Here is a 15773-nt window from a genome sequence, read left to right on the forward strand (position 1 = left end):
AGCATTTAAGAATTAAAAAAGAAGATGATAACAATTATTCACTTAATCATATCCTTCCTTTTGTCTATGAAATACCTAACTCTGACAACTTCATTACTCTGGCAATATAAGAACTAAGTTCCTAAAGGTAAAGTTATCCAAATACAGGCTGAAAGAATCCTTTATATTTTAATTTTTTTCCCAAATGGAATCACAATAGTAAAATATAATGAAAGTCTTAGAAGATCTGCTAGCTGTGTCATATTAGGCAAGTCATTTGGCATCTCTGAGCCTCATATACAAAAATATATACAAAAAGTGAAATAATAATACCTAACCCAAAGCTTTATGTGCAGAATTAAAGAAAGAGATGTGAACATTCCCACCATAATGCCAAGCACATAGTAAGCACTCAGTGCATGTTTGTTAAATCTGAATAGTATTGACTGAAAGAGATAAAAACAGCAATTGGCAGACAGACTCCCTCCACCACATACCTTCTGTGTTGTTGTGTTTGTTGTCTGTGTTGATGGTTTGGTGAAGGTTATTTTCACAGGAGACATGTGGGGTGGTAAGGAGTTGGCAATGCTCTGCATGATGTTGCTCATCTTAGGACTGCCACTCACAGGTACAGTGATCGTCTTTGAGACCGGAACAACAGCCTTTGGAACTTCCTTTAGGACAACGGGGGAGGAGCTAGAAGAGTTTGTTCGCCTTCGTTTTCTGGGTTTTTCATCTTCATCTGAACAGCTAACACCTGTAAGGCAGTGACAATATTGCTACATTTATAGCAATATAACCTTGTATTTTATACTTTATTTTTAAATCATTGCGTTATCAGTCATCCTTGACCTCTCCCTTTGCCTCATGCCCAATCAGACAGTCAGTTCTATCAATCCTCCCTCAGGGAAGCTGTCTCTGAATGGCTTCCCTTTTTTCTTTAACCCTATGGCCATGTCAGGCCTTCTTATCACCTGCCTGTATTTTAGCGACAACCTCCTAAAAGGTGTACATGCCTCTAATCTCTCCACTTCCATTCTACCCTTCATGCTACTACCAGCTATAAAAATCTCACACATCTAATAAAGCCAATGCCCTGCCTCAAATCCTTTAGTAGTTTTTATCTCCCTACAAGATGAGGCACAAAAATCATTACTTTATCATTCAAGGTCTCATATCTTTCTAAGAACACAATACCCTATTCCACCCACCTTATAATCCTGGCACAATGAACTGCTCACCATTCCCCAAAGCCACCTTATCACATATTCTGTCCATCTGGAGTCTCTATATACTATTGTTCTTTGGGGAACACCACATACATTCAATGACCTCTTCATCATCCAGCAATCATCATCCTGCAAGCCATCTCCTTGGTGAAGCTTTCCCTTACTCCTCTAAGCAAAGTGAATTCATGTCTCCTCTGAGCTTAGAAAGCACTTTGTACATTCTCTTCTGTATCACTTACCCCATGGTAATGTGGCTGTCAGTCTGCACATCTCCTGTTATTAAGGGGCTCCCAAAGGACAACGACTAAGTCTTATCGGTTTCTTTCCCTGGTATAGTGTCTTGCACATATGAAGTTAGGTGAATGAATGATTATATCTCAAACTAATGTTGCCTGTGTGACTTCTGAGAATGAAACAATAAACTTCCTGTTACTTCAAACTATATATTGTGTGAAATGGTTTCTTCATGTTTGGGATTCACTTTCAACGTTTAAAAAAACAATTAAAAAATAGACCTCTACGGTTATTTTAAAAGATCATCTTGGCTAAATCCACAGAAATCTGATATAAACTTAATAATCCCAGATTCTTAGTTTTTTCTTAATGCACTAAAGCCTCAACTGTTTCTGTACTTTTTAAAAAAATCAAGTGAGAAACATAAAACCTTGCAGTATACATAGAAAATTTAAAGCAGACATTTAAAAAAGCATACAGCATGACTCATGGAATTGGTAATAAAACATAACTCCTTATACCCTCAATTTTTAAACCCTAAACAAGACTGACAATGACCTAAAATCATTTGTCTAAAACAGCTAAGTCCACCTCTAAAAGCTACAAAGAAATCACGTTTATAACTATACTGAGAAAAATGAAAGTCAAATATTAATGATCTCCAGTAAATACCAAAAGCAAATCAATACCGACATAACAGACATTAAAAACAAAAAATGAACTGGACATTAAACTGCTTCACAGCGTAGAATCAAAGGGGTTAAAAACTGCAAATAAACTTCAAAAAATTACAGTCAACTAGAAATATGAAAGGACTCTCTAGAATGCTTCACTGAATTTAACAGTTGAATGATATGGTACATAAATAATATTTTAAAACACTACAAAGATTACATTATAGGAGTAAACACTGAATAAATGACATAAGCACATTCCTTTAGTTTCTATTCACATTTCTATTCCATGAAAATCAAAACAAGTGAATCTTAGAGTATAGCACTGTTCAAGGCAGATTCCCCACAGAAAACAAAAAAAAAGTAATTTCTCAACCCCCAGAACTGATTAAAAAGCAATATATACCTAGTCACATGTAAAGAAAGGAATTCTTTACAACCTTCAAAAACTAACCACTGCTAATAGCCAGTGGACCAATGAATTAAATCAGGAAGGCAGATCTAATCAGAGCCTATGCTGCAGCTTTTAGTCAAGATGGCCCTGATAACACTGAGAGTATCACTTACTTTTGACATAAACAGTACTTCCACTTGGCAAGACAACTACATTGGAGGCAGGACTGGCAGGTCTTGGAGACTTAACCGTTGCTATGCTGCCACTTGGAACAGGGGTAGAGGTTGGGGTTGACGTGGTACTTGTGTAGGAATAGCAAACCACTACTGAAGGAACGATAAAAAAGTCTGCTGTTAACTTTCACCAAAACTGTCCATGCATACAGTAAAATTATTTTTTTTTCTGCAGGTCAATTTTAACATTTTTATATAATCAGAAGATAGAGGGCAGTACTAGGTTAAAATGTATTAATAAGCTTTCCTGAAAATCATCACTTAACTAGGTTTTCCCCAAGTATTTAGCAGCTGTCTACAGGTGACACTGACAATGGAGAAGAGCACAGTTACAAAGAAACCAAGTTTAAAACTGAGAAAAATGAAAATCATTTTTCCTTCATGGCAGGAGTTGGACAAAAAGCATATACTTGTATTCTTTTTTAATACTAATAGCAGTATCAATGATGGAGTGATGGATAATTTGTCCCTAACCATAGCAATTTCCAACTTGGCTCCCGGAGAGAAACAAGGTAAGTTTCTTTTATCATAAACAACTCACTAGTCACTTGCCATCTAAGCAGTGCAATAATAACTAAGGTAATGACAACATCATATTTCAGTTTCTTGAATAACAACAACAACAAGCAGGAATAGCTCATAGGCACTATTTACTGAGTACCATACATTATGCTAAATCCTTTCCATATACTATCACTAATTCTCACAACACCATATCCTCATTTTAAAGATGAGGAACCCAAGGCTCACAGAAGCTAAAAAGACTTGCTGGAGGTCACAAAGCAAAGAAATGGCAAACTAGGATTCAAACATAGATTAGACTATTGAAAATTCTATATTCTTTCCAGTGAACCAGAGAGGCGGTAAATAGAAAAGATAAAAGTGGGAAGAGAAGAAAGATAGCTCTCCTGCAACAAAGAAAACAGGAACTCAATGGAGGCCAAGTTTGCACACTGATAACTGTCTCTCCCTAAATACAGCTTCCTTCTGTGTAAAACAGAGTCTGGCATGTATGAAAGGAATGTCTCATTCTGCTCCACAACCCATTGCTAGTCAAGAAAAGACAATTCTGCAAAGCAATCTGACAACTGCATTATTTTCAGGGTCATTTTCATGTAACACCAAACTAAGCTACCGAAGTCAACCCAAACATGCGCTCTCAAATTTAATATTACTCTTGGTGACCTCAGGAAACTCCAAGGATTTTTAAAGCATGTATCAATTATTAGATTAAATAACAATAAGAAAGCCATCCCCATCGGCCACGTAACCCCTAACAGATTCAGCACATTGACTGGAACAGAGAAGCAGCATATACCACTGATTCCAGAAGACAAAAACAGAGCTTTATTTTCTAAAGTATCAGTTGAGCATCTTTCTTCAGCAGATAAATGACTTCTATCATCTTATTAATTTTCCATGTCACCTGTTAAGGCCTTTTATCCACTTCTAACAAGACACGCTCATATCAAAAATTCATTCCAAGAAGGCTTTTTGCAATTTTGTGATTAATATAATTCACACTTTGAACAAAAGGGATATTTAATTTTGGTTGAGACTAAAAACTTGGCAGTTTCTCGTTTCAGAACAAGAGTTGCTCACTATGTTTCACAACTTTTAAACACTGGACAAAAACAGATGAAAAATAAGACAACTTTTCTTGAAGAATCTGAGAAAAGTCATTTCTACACACAGAACTATTTCTCTACTCACCTTCCTTGCTTCCTGTTTCTGCAGGCACTGGAAGAGATGCATTGTGCTGGATAGCTGCATTGGCAACAGCATTAGCTGTTACAGTGAAGGCAGTTTGGGGAACCAGCCGAGGCATCAGGGGTACCAATCGACGACCTTCAATGGACCATTCTGAAGAGCTATTAGGTCCAGACATACTAAACAAAAAAGAAAACACTACTACAAGAGTTCTCAATTGCTAAAAATGAAGCAAATATATACACTCAAATATAACTTTTTAAATTATAAAAAGTGCCCTGAGTGAACAGGAGAGGCTTTATTTTAAGCAAGCAAGATCAAAATTATGAATAATAATCAGAATTCAAGGAATTTCACACACACTTAGATTTTTACACATTTTATTCCATAATCTGAATCTTATAATGAACAAAATTGAAACTATGAAAAACTGTCCCATGCCTTTTAAATAAATATCAACATTATTTTCATTAGTTTAAATCTGGTATTGCTAATGAAAACTAGTATTTCTACTAACTTTTAGAACTTAATGTTATAATTAAGCTAAAAAGGTAAAAAGTACTCATAATTTCAAAAATCAGATTTTCCTGAATAATTAAGGATGGAATTCATTGAACTTTTGCAAAATTATCCTAACTGCCTGCATGGCCAGAGGTTCTAAGGCTTTCAAACAAGGGAAACTGAGGCAGTAAACGAGGGAGACTAGGTACTGGGGGATAGAAGGGAGCTGTATATATCACTGCATGTGTCACTGACAATGTGTTATATTATTATCCTTCCTGTTAAAAAAAGTATACTAGATCTGAGGACACTGCAAGAAACCTGCCACTACTTTAAGTTTACTTATTTATACCATTCTTCACTCTAAGGAATGTTTGAGGCAATTGAACTCTACCCCTAAGCAGACATTATTATCAGTTTTACTCAATTTCTTGAGCAAATTTTATCCTAGGAATCCAAACAGAGGTTGAAATATGAAAAGACAGTTGTTCACTTCCCTTGGCTTGGCTCCACAAAAGGTAGTGGTATCATTTTTCCTGACTAATGATTAGTGTCGAGGTTTAAAATTCACCCAGAATCAACCAATCAACCAACCAACCTCTTCACTAAGTCAGAAATATTTCTGCATCTTTGTCAAAACCAAAGATTCTACAACCCAACCTAGAGTTTAAGATTCTGTAGGTCCACTGATTCTTCAAATTTAGATAGAGTACACAAAAGCCCTTGTTAGTGGATAGTGGAATAATGATGATGATGGTAATGATGATAATTAACATCAATTAGCACTTAATATATGAGGCATTGTTCTAAACATTTTACATGCATTAACTCATACAATTCTTTCAATCTTATGAAATTGGTAATACTATTATCTCCATTTTTAAGATGGGAAGACTGAATTAACAAAGGTTAAATAACTTGCTTATGGTCACAGAGCTACTAAATGTCTCCTTCAACAAGCAAGCATACATCATGCTACTGAAATTAACTGCCACATCACAAGTGGAAGGTATAAAAATTTTCAAATGTGTTTTGTCTAACTTTTGCCTTTGATTTATACTAAGTGGGCACTGCTGTCTAATCACTAGCAACTTTCACTGAATGGAACAAATAAATTACTTTACAACTTGAGAAGAATTTATACTCAAGTCAAGAAAGGAATTTCTAGGAGTTGATGAATTCAATTGAGTTACAGTGGGAAATCTGCAAATTCCTTCATGGTATAACATAGTCCTACCTAAGACATGGGAAAGAGGGATTCTTAAGACCCCAATAACCCTCACAAATTTGTTATCACATAATCTTCAAATTGATGCTAGTTCTGAAACAGAAAATGGTACAAACAAGAAAGAGAGACAGAAATAGACCTATTGCTAATTGTCAAAGGAAAAAATTCTAAAAGCTATTCAGCATTTTCTTGGCTTACTCCTATTTTGCTATCATTTTATTAGAATATCACTAATAAATTTGCTTGGTGAGAGTTTACCATACAAATAAAGTGATGTCTACACTTACCTGGTACATTGTTTAAATGGTGGCAGAAATTATGGAAGATTAATAATTTAAAATACATGAATATATATGCTATTGAAAAGACAGAATTTGCAGTGCAAAACATACAACTGCAACTTTTAGAAAGATCTATAAATCTTCCAAATTTCTACTCACGCAAACATGCTCAAACTTTTTTTAAGTGAATGAAAAATTAAACATCATGTTAGAATTAGATCAAAATTCCTATTTTGCTTACTAATGGGGGTGTAAATATGCATTAGCTGCACAAATCATCTAGATAGAATTTTACAGGTTTCTGTAAACATCTTATTCCAGGGCTTTCCTGAGATTCCTAAGTTTCAAACAACTCCTCTCTATTTATACTAAATATAGCAAGGGAGGGTAGAAACCTGGCTCCAGCCCCTTTTCTGAGAAGTCTAACAAGATACTAGTGGAACTACCTTGGCCCTCTCATCCTTTGGTATGCAGCACACCAGCATGAAATCCTCATCCTCACATAGAAACTCAAACAATATCCCATGAATGTCTGGCTGACGGAGAAGGAGTTAAGAGAACAGTAATTCTGGATAGCCACTTTATTTAGATACAATGCTGGCAAGAGTGGCCTCAATTAAAAACTGTGAAGCCCCTTGACATTCCAGGCTTTAATACTATAATATTCTGACATGTTTCAAAACTGAATTAGAGTACCAAACTTAATAAATGGTCTCGTGCCAAATAATAAACACGTGTTATGGTTCAAGCAAGGCTTTTCTTTGATCCCAGACACTCCACTCCTTTTGTTTCCATCTCCTTTGTGCTCAGTCTTCTTGGCTTTCTCTTTACCTTTCAACCACATTCCTTCTGGCCTAAGCTGCTGTTTTGAGTGGGGGAGGGAAGGGAGAGGAGAAAGGGAATGCAGTCAGTTCAGATGCATTCCCCCTTGGCTCAAGTTACTTTTTTTCAAGCTCAGAGTTTGAAGCCCTCCTATAGATAATCTTTAGAACTAGGTTCTGTTACTACTTCTGAGGGAAGGAGGGCAGAGGAGACGGACAGAATGAGGGATCTCTGTCTTCCTCACCATTCCCCACTCATTGACCCTTGGGCTCAACAAGTAAATACGATGTCTGGTCAAACTAAAGCCACAATATAAAATATTAAAACAGGAGTATGGAAAGACCTAAGTAGCTTAAAATTATACACTGAAGTAAACGGTTTTCAAAAAATTAAATTCATGTGTTAAAGAAATCAGAAAGGAGAGAAAAAAAGAGGAAACAGGTAGATAGAAGCCAACTCTCAATTATCCATGCTAAGAAAGAGAGGAGGGAAAGGGAGAGGTCAAACAGATCAAAGAAACTGACCTATTATCCAAAAATACTTTGGCAAATACTTGTAAATTCTTCCATCAAACCTCTCCCAGGACAACTAACAAGTGGTAAAATGAGTAATTAAAATTTTCACCTCCTCTCCCTTCCCACCCTCTGACTAGAGGTACTTTCAAGCAGCAAAATAGCTAAAGGGTGGGCAGTATTAGGAAGGGGAGGAGGGGAAGAGAAGTAAAAGCAAGGGGCATGGTTAATTCATAAATGGAATATGTGCCCCTGAATAATTGAGAGCTTCAATTTTGAAATAAATACAAGAAAAAGCCTGAAATAATAATAACCTATTTGCATACCTGTAACTTGGTCTTTCACCCAAATATAAGGATAAATTCATTCTTTAAAGGGGAAAAAAGGAAAAGGAGACTAAATAAATGTTATCTTTAAGTATGAAACTGATGCATCAACTTACAACTAATTGCCCCACAATATTGTTCCAATGCTTTTAAGGTAGTAATTTTGTCTTTAAGTGCCTCTGAATGCGAACTATTATTTACTACTTTATTACCTAGCACATAAGTTTCCTATTACAAGTTCTCAAATTAGAATCTAGGCTCAGTTACTATTTTTAGAGTATCCAAATTTAAAAGTTTAGAGCAATTTAAAGAAGGAACACAATATGTGAATGTTTTAGCCATGTTGGCCTAACAAGTAAATACTTAATGACTATAATGATGCTAGAGGAAAATTTTCAAATTTCTACAGTGCATACATACCAACCACTGAAAAATCTCCAAATTCAAACAGCTTAACTTTCAAACTACACAGTTAAAAAGGTAGCACCCCATTTTATCAGTCAAGTAAAATCAGTAACATTAAAGCACAACATGAAGCTAATGGATCTTCGGGGTCAATACAATACTGCCAATTGGGTTAAAAGCACTATTTATTACATTATGGAAATGTACTGAATTTTTTCCTTTAGTTTTATTTCACATTAAAACATAAAAATAAAAAACAGATGAATATTCTATAACATACCTTATTTTATAAAATGTTCCTACCATCTTGCATTAACATTTAAAGGATAATTTCTGTTCTTTTCTATTTTTCAGGAGGCACTGTCTCCATACATACTCTGTTAATGCTCAATCTGTGTCTTCCACCACCCTCCACCCCACCTATCAAATAGTTACAATGATCTGAAAACAGTTTGATAAGAATCCTTTACAATTTTATTTTGTTGGCTTTTCAAAGTAATTTAAGGTATACTGTAGTCATATTTCTTAAAAGCAGAACATATATTTTACAATCTTTTTGCTGAATCTCAAAATACATGAAATATTAGTCATCAAAAAATTTATAATGCCTATTTATAAAGCAATATACATACCAAATACTATTACAAAGTCACTCTAAGGGGCTGTCAAATTTGGGGCGCACACTACTTTCTTATTGAACTTTGCTTCAAGTAAAGGAATCATCTGCTAAACTGTGGAGGCCTTTAGTTATACAGAGATTACATTGCAACAGGATTTGACCTGAGTATTTAAAGCTTGCCTAACCAAATGCAAAAACATAACCAACTGAATAAATAGTTAACACAGCTATGGTCAGGATCCCTGAGTACAGAGATATTACTATCAAGATAAAAGACTCAGGAATGCTACACAATAGGAAGACTTTCAAAACTATGGTATACTATGTCATGAAAAATCAGGGGTGGTATGACTAATGGCTTACTTATGTGCAATTGTTGTTAACCGTTCATCGTTTACTGCTCTCCGAACTTCAGCACGGTGGCGCTCTGTTGAGATGCTATGAAAAAAAATAGCCATTATAGAACTCTGCCAAGCAGGCAGCTCTTTTCTATACTTTTATTAATGTTTAAGTCAACATTTTGCTTGGGGGGGGGCAAAATTGATTTGTAAAAAGATATAGACAGGGGCCTAATATATATCTTCAAATGCTTTAATTAAAGTCATAGAAAAGGATTCAGACTGATTCTGTGTAACTGCAGAGAGAATTAGTTACAAATTAGAAATCACAGGAAGACAAATTCAGCTTGATATCAAGTCATTACGTCCAAAACACAGAAATATCAGACCATGTTCAAGATTAGCAGAGGTTCGTGTTATCTAAATGTAGACAGCCACTGAATGACCCCTAATCATGGTTACTGAGAAGAGGATTTTGGCACTTGGAAGAAAGTCTTCTAAAGTTCTTTCTAAAGCTTAAGAGTCTATAATTTTATGTTTAGTGAATATAATAAAGAAATGAAAGTGGCAAGATAATGTTTCCTGTAGCTATATGCTATGAAACTTGACACCAGGATATTACTCCTTCATTACTCAACACTTGAGCTGTGTGTCTTCTACATTGTATCATGTTACCACTATAGTAAAAAAGTACTTATGTTGATCCTGATTAAATACATGTAAAGTTAAATCTAAACAACTGAAAAAAGGCTATACCCATTCCATTCATAAATACTTAATAAAATGAATAGAACTCTTAAAAGTGTAATCTTTATTGCTAAGTTAAATCTATAACACAGACTAAAATATTTAAGGGGCTGGAAAGCAGAATTTATGAGGCAATATATACAACAAACAAACAAAAAATACAAATTGTTAAGTATGGAGGCAAGAAGACTGACGATTTGGCTTAATAACATCCCTATTTTAATGTTAATTAAATGCAGGAAAAAAAATCTCTTCCCTATCTTCACTTAAAAAAAGAATAGGACAAAATGGTCTTAAATATAGAAAGGAAACTTCAGTTAAAACAGAACTGAATTTTCTGAGAAAGCTCAAGATGTTAAGAATGGATCAAGGCAAAGTATCAAAGAATCCCTTTCACCAGAATTTTTTAATGAATTTTTTTAACTCTAATGGGAAGCTGAAGGGATAAACTATCCGTAAGGCTATGACTATATAATCACCACCCATTTCTATAAATTAAGACAACAACTTCCTAGTGTCTCCTTCTACCCCCTAACAAATGCCACTGGGCCACTCCAGATCTTCCTATCCAGTCGCTGCCAGCTCTTCTTTCCTTCACCCAGGTCAAAAATACCTCCCTTTTCCAAGAGGCCCAAACCTAAGATAACCTGCCTTAAACCTTTTCTGATTAGATTACAGAATAAATGGTAAATTACATAATTTTCCATAACAAAGCACACAACTGGGATGGGATCTCTAAACACCAACAATTTGAACACCTCTGTCTTCAGCTTAAGAGTGAAAAGTATTGAAACACCTCAAAATGAAATTTCTAGACTCATCTCTCACAAACTTTTATGATAATTTACCTAAGAACTTTTGAGAGTTCTCCAAGAAGATCTTTCTTTTCCTTGGTGAGATCTCCCTGTGCCCGAAGTGCACTGATAACTCCAGCATATGCCTCCAATTCTAGAAGAAGAAAATTATTTTATCAAGATAGGCCATCAATATTTAAGTACTATGGCTACATAGAGTGAAACTTCAGGGCAGGAAACCTAAAAATCAATATGCGAATATTTCATTAATGTCCTCTCAAAAATTTTATCTAAAACCATAGGTTAAAATGTGGCTTTTGTAATCTTATTTTCTTTTTTATTGCCTCACAGAAGTCATGTATATAAAAAGTTTAGGTAGAAAAATCTAATGGTAAATATTTCGTCTTACGCATCATCCTGAAGAACATTCAACTCAGATGCTACCAACACCTGGGAACAGGTTCCAAGTGATATAATAAGGCTGATAAGAGAAGTTTTTAGCATTATTGATAGGTACCTTTACTGGCCAAACTTTGAAATAATTCCTTAGGCTTGCCTAAGAATTTGACCTATATTCTATCTGTGAAGGGTGTGCAAGTGAAAAACTACTGGATCAAGAGTCAAATGACCAGATTCTGGCTCCAGCACTGACACTAGTTGTGTGACCTTGGACAAGTCCTTTCTCATCTCTGATCCTCAGTTTCTTTATCCAGAAGACACTTTGAAGGTACCTTCCATTTCTATGATCCTCTGCATCTATAAAAACCACCAGCAAAATGACTAAGGCAGATTAGCACACATGAATTGCTCTTATAGCAATCAGGACATAATACACTGAACCCTAATGCCAGACAGTTTCATTTCACTAACTTTCCACAGCAACAACTGTTATTTAATGAAACTGTCAGTCCCTAGTAGTGGTTAAAATATAAAACCCAAAAGCCCTCAATGGCTCCCAATGAACCATGCCTGCCTCTCAGTGTACTTCCTCGTGTACTACCTTCCAATAGTCCCTCCCACACTGACTCTGGGCTTGGCATGTGACTTGCTTTGGCCAATGGAACATCAGCATACATGATGCAAATAACAGCCTTGGACACAGGACCTTGCTCTCTTGGAAGCTTGAGATCACCAAGCTATGAAGAAGCCCAGGATGAAAGGTCACATGGAGAGAGAGGCCCAGCCACCTCAGCTGAGCCCAATTAACCAGCTAAGCTACCAGCTGAATAGAGCCACATGAGAGAGCTCAGGCAAGACAAGTAACCCACAGAATCATGAGAAATAATAAAATAGTTGTTTCAAACCATTAACACTATGAGACAAGTATACCTGAGCAAAACAAAATGATGGGAAATAAGTGTCCAGACTACAGTTATCTTCTTACTCAATTCAAGTTGCTACCAGTATTTGCCAATGCCTTACATACAACAGATACTGAATATTAGCCAAATAATTAAGGCATGCATACCTGCATCCAAGGTACTACACCAACAATAAAACAGTAGCCTCATTCAGTTCATATTATTCACAGTTCTATCAAAAGAAAAGACTTTATATAGAAGAGTGAGCTGACCATATTAAATAGAAATGTCTGGTCCAACTGAATTATCCCATGTGTAAACATCTTGCATGTTCAATCTAGGCTGGATATTATGTAGATGTTTCATGTGGTCTCTCTGGAAGGACAAACTCTGCTTCTCTGGAGTAGCGAAGGAAATACTTTGTTCCAGGAAACATATATTTCAGCTTTTATCAGGACCTAAAGTAGAGTTCAGAAAGACACTGGGGATAACTAAGAAACCACTATATCTAAATGTTTATGCCCCATTTATGGAATATTTTATTCAACAAATCAGTATTGAGTCCCATTATATATACCAGATAGTATGCTAAATCCTGCCCTTAAGAAGTTAACTCTAGAATAAAGCTACAGTGAAACAAGTCATCAGACAATTCTGATACAGTTTACAATACAGTGGTGAAGGCACAGAAGAAAAACACATCATCTAGTCTGGAAGCATAAGCTTTAATCAGAAAGAGAACTGTGCTCTAGGCAGGCAGTGGGGGAAATGCAAATGTGCAAAAGGAACAGAGAGAGTAAAAGAGCATATTATGTTTCACAGAGACATTAAACTTCCAGTAATAGTCAGTGACTATTTTGAGAGTTTTACACTAGGGAAAGTAAAAATATGTCCGTACTTGGTTAGTCGCTAATTCAAACCAAACTACTAATTGAACACTACTACTACAAGGTACCATGGAGAATCTTTATATGAAAAAAACAAAGTCCTTATCCTCAAGGTGATTAAAATCCAACAAGGATAAAAATGGAAAAACTGTTTGGGGCCAGACTAAGAAAAGCCACCATTTCCAGTCTAAAAAGTTTTTGATAGAACTCAGTGACTGATTAAATGTGGAAGGAATGGCAGAAGGAAAAGAATCAGGTTTTCCAGTTTCCAAGATATTTAGTAGAATGGCAATACCATAAAAAGAAATGGAGAGGTCAGAGAGAGGAAGTGGTTTGAGGAAAAACTTTACTTTTGGCCTGTGGAATTTATGGTGATCAAAATTTCACTATTTTACGATATTTCAAAAAAAGTGAAATTAACTAAAGAAAGACAAAGATTCTTGACATCTCAAGTCTCATTCCAAGTCCAACTAAAAAGTCATGCACAAAAGTAAGAGGTGGCAACCTCACACAAAACTGTAACTCAGAACACAGTTCTCATAGCTACACAATCCAAGGCATACCTCCCCCCTTCATTCAATGAGAAACTCACTCATTGCAAAGAACTTTTACTAGCTTCCCAGCCTCATTCACATTTGTGGATTTCATTTGATGAGAATCCTAAGATTCTGACAAATATCAAACTCAGTTGAATTTCTGGTATTATATTTGGTACCATTCTATTACAGTGTTAACTCTAATGACGCATAAGTATAATGAAATAACACAGGAAAAAACACAGAAAACGAAAGATTTGCCAAACTATTTTTATAAAGCCCTCAACCCGTTCCATTTAAACAAGCCAGCCATTCAATTATACTATAGTTCATAAAGCCTCATGTAAGAGTTATAGTTCAGGAATAGTCATAAAAAAATAGGGCAGGGGAGCAGCAGGATAGAAGGAAGGAAGCATTTATCTATCACTGGTATGTTCAGTGTATCATAAAGAAATTCTCTATCCCAATTTCTCTACATTTAAGTAAAATGTAATGTTTAGCATCTGGTGTTAAAATAATTTATAACATTTTTAAAAAGAATTTTTTTAAAGCTAATTCTTAAAATATTTTAAGCTAATTTTTAAATACAGTACCTTCTCTAAACTTTGGACCTAGAGCTAGTGTTTGAAAGCAATTCAAAGGTTTCACTGTTATGATAATGAGCCAACGGGTGGGGAGGAAGTCTTTCCACAAATCACTCTCAAGGCTCACCTCCCAAAAGAAGGGTCATTGAAGATGACGTTACCCTCTAGGAAGGCTGTTTTCTTTTGTATAGAAGCAGCTCTTCAGCAATATTACCCACACAACTCTGACTAAAATTAAGGATAAATTTAGACTTAAAGGTTACAATTTTTATATTCAAACATAATCTCTTGATTCAAGGTCCCCAAAGCCCAGAAACTCTAATGCAATCAACTTCAGTTGTGATCTGCAATTATTTCAGCTATGAAATAAATAAAAATCCAACTTTATAACTGGTAGCTAGCAAGTTAGAGCAATTGCATATAAGTGTGTAGAAAATCACCCTTGAGTTAGTACTAAAAGTTTGGATATAAGGTTAAAAAAAAAAGGAATAATTGACCCCAAAAAAACCAACCCACCCCAAAACAAAACAAAAAACCTCTCTAGAGGTGCTAAAATACAATGCTAAGAAGTAGTTTAAAATATAGAAATCCTCATAGTGGCCTAAGGGGAAATAAAAAGGGCAAAGGTTATTAGCAGACAGGGCCAGATTAGCTATGATTCAGATTTATGCATAGGAATTCCCAACAAAGATTTCCTTTGAAGAAAAGATTCACCTGCAAATAAATAAATGTCTGAAAGCAACTGCTTTAAAACGCTATATACTCAGATGTCAGGCACTGTGATAGGCCCTTTTTATATACACTTAATCCACATAAACTTATGAGGCAGATATTATTGTCCTTCATTTACAAAACTGTCAATAGATTTAGGGAGATTAAACAACTTGTCCTTGGATCATGTCGGTCATTAGTAACAGGACCAAGACCCCAGGTCTATCTGAATTCAAGGTCCACACTTTCCCCTTCAAAGTCACACATATCTAAATAATTCCTATCCACTGCCAAAACATCTAATGTTCTTTTTCAAATTACTTTTTCATTTACTGAGTCCCTACTATGTGCTGGCCTGAGACTACAGTGGTAAATAAGACAAAAAGGTTCCTTCTTGGACCTTACAGTCTAAGGCTGCATTTCTCAACCAAGGATTCTCATGTGAACCACAGAATACAGAAAATGATTTGAGCAACTCTTTTTTTCTCAATTTTCCCAAGGATAATACATACATCATTACATACAATCGATAACTTAGTATTAGGGCTTAATTCCCTCCCTAAATGCTAGTTGAGAAAGGCTGCTCTAAAGGAAAAGAAGCACTAAATAATTCATTACAGACATAAATGGTGTTTTATTACTGAAAGTAAAATGTAATTTGGAAAAGTCAGCATAGCTTACATTAACTTAGAATTCAGAAACAGTATGTAATTCACACATACATTCAT

General features: G+C 35.4%; 1 protein-coding gene across 12 annotated transcripts in view; it reads right to left on the bottom strand.

Moving 5' to 3' along the window:
• Nucleotides 1-15773, bottom strand: part of EMSY (EMSY transcriptional repressor, BRCA2 interacting) — an 81158-nt gene that overhangs the window by 63003 nt on the left and 2382 nt on the right. For 7 of the 12 annotated variants that reach the window (XM_082477812.1, XM_082477803.1, XM_082477809.1 and 4 more), the window contains exons 3-8: nucleotides 11081-11180; nucleotides 9511-9585; nucleotides 8124-8165; nucleotides 4457-4632; nucleotides 2684-2836; nucleotides 477-736 (exon numbers count right to left, since the gene is read on the bottom strand). In XM_082477812.1, the coding sequence (XP_082333938.1) occupies nucleotides 477-736; nucleotides 2684-2836; nucleotides 4457-4632; nucleotides 8124-8165; nucleotides 9511-9585; nucleotides 11081-11180 (806 nt within the window). The remainder of the gene's footprint in view (nucleotides 1-476; nucleotides 737-2683; nucleotides 2837-4456; nucleotides 4633-8123; nucleotides 8166-9510; nucleotides 9586-11080; nucleotides 11181-15773) is intronic. The other 5 variants (XM_082477805.1, XM_082477811.1, XM_082477808.1 and 2 more) reach the window with 3 other exon arrangements.

The sequence above is a fragment of the Balaenoptera physalus genome (genome assembly GCF_965194825.1).
Source record: "Balaenoptera physalus genome assembly, chromosome: 10".
Lineage (NCBI taxonomy): Eukaryota > Metazoa > Chordata > Mammalia > Artiodactyla > Balaenopteridae > Balaenoptera > Balaenoptera physalus.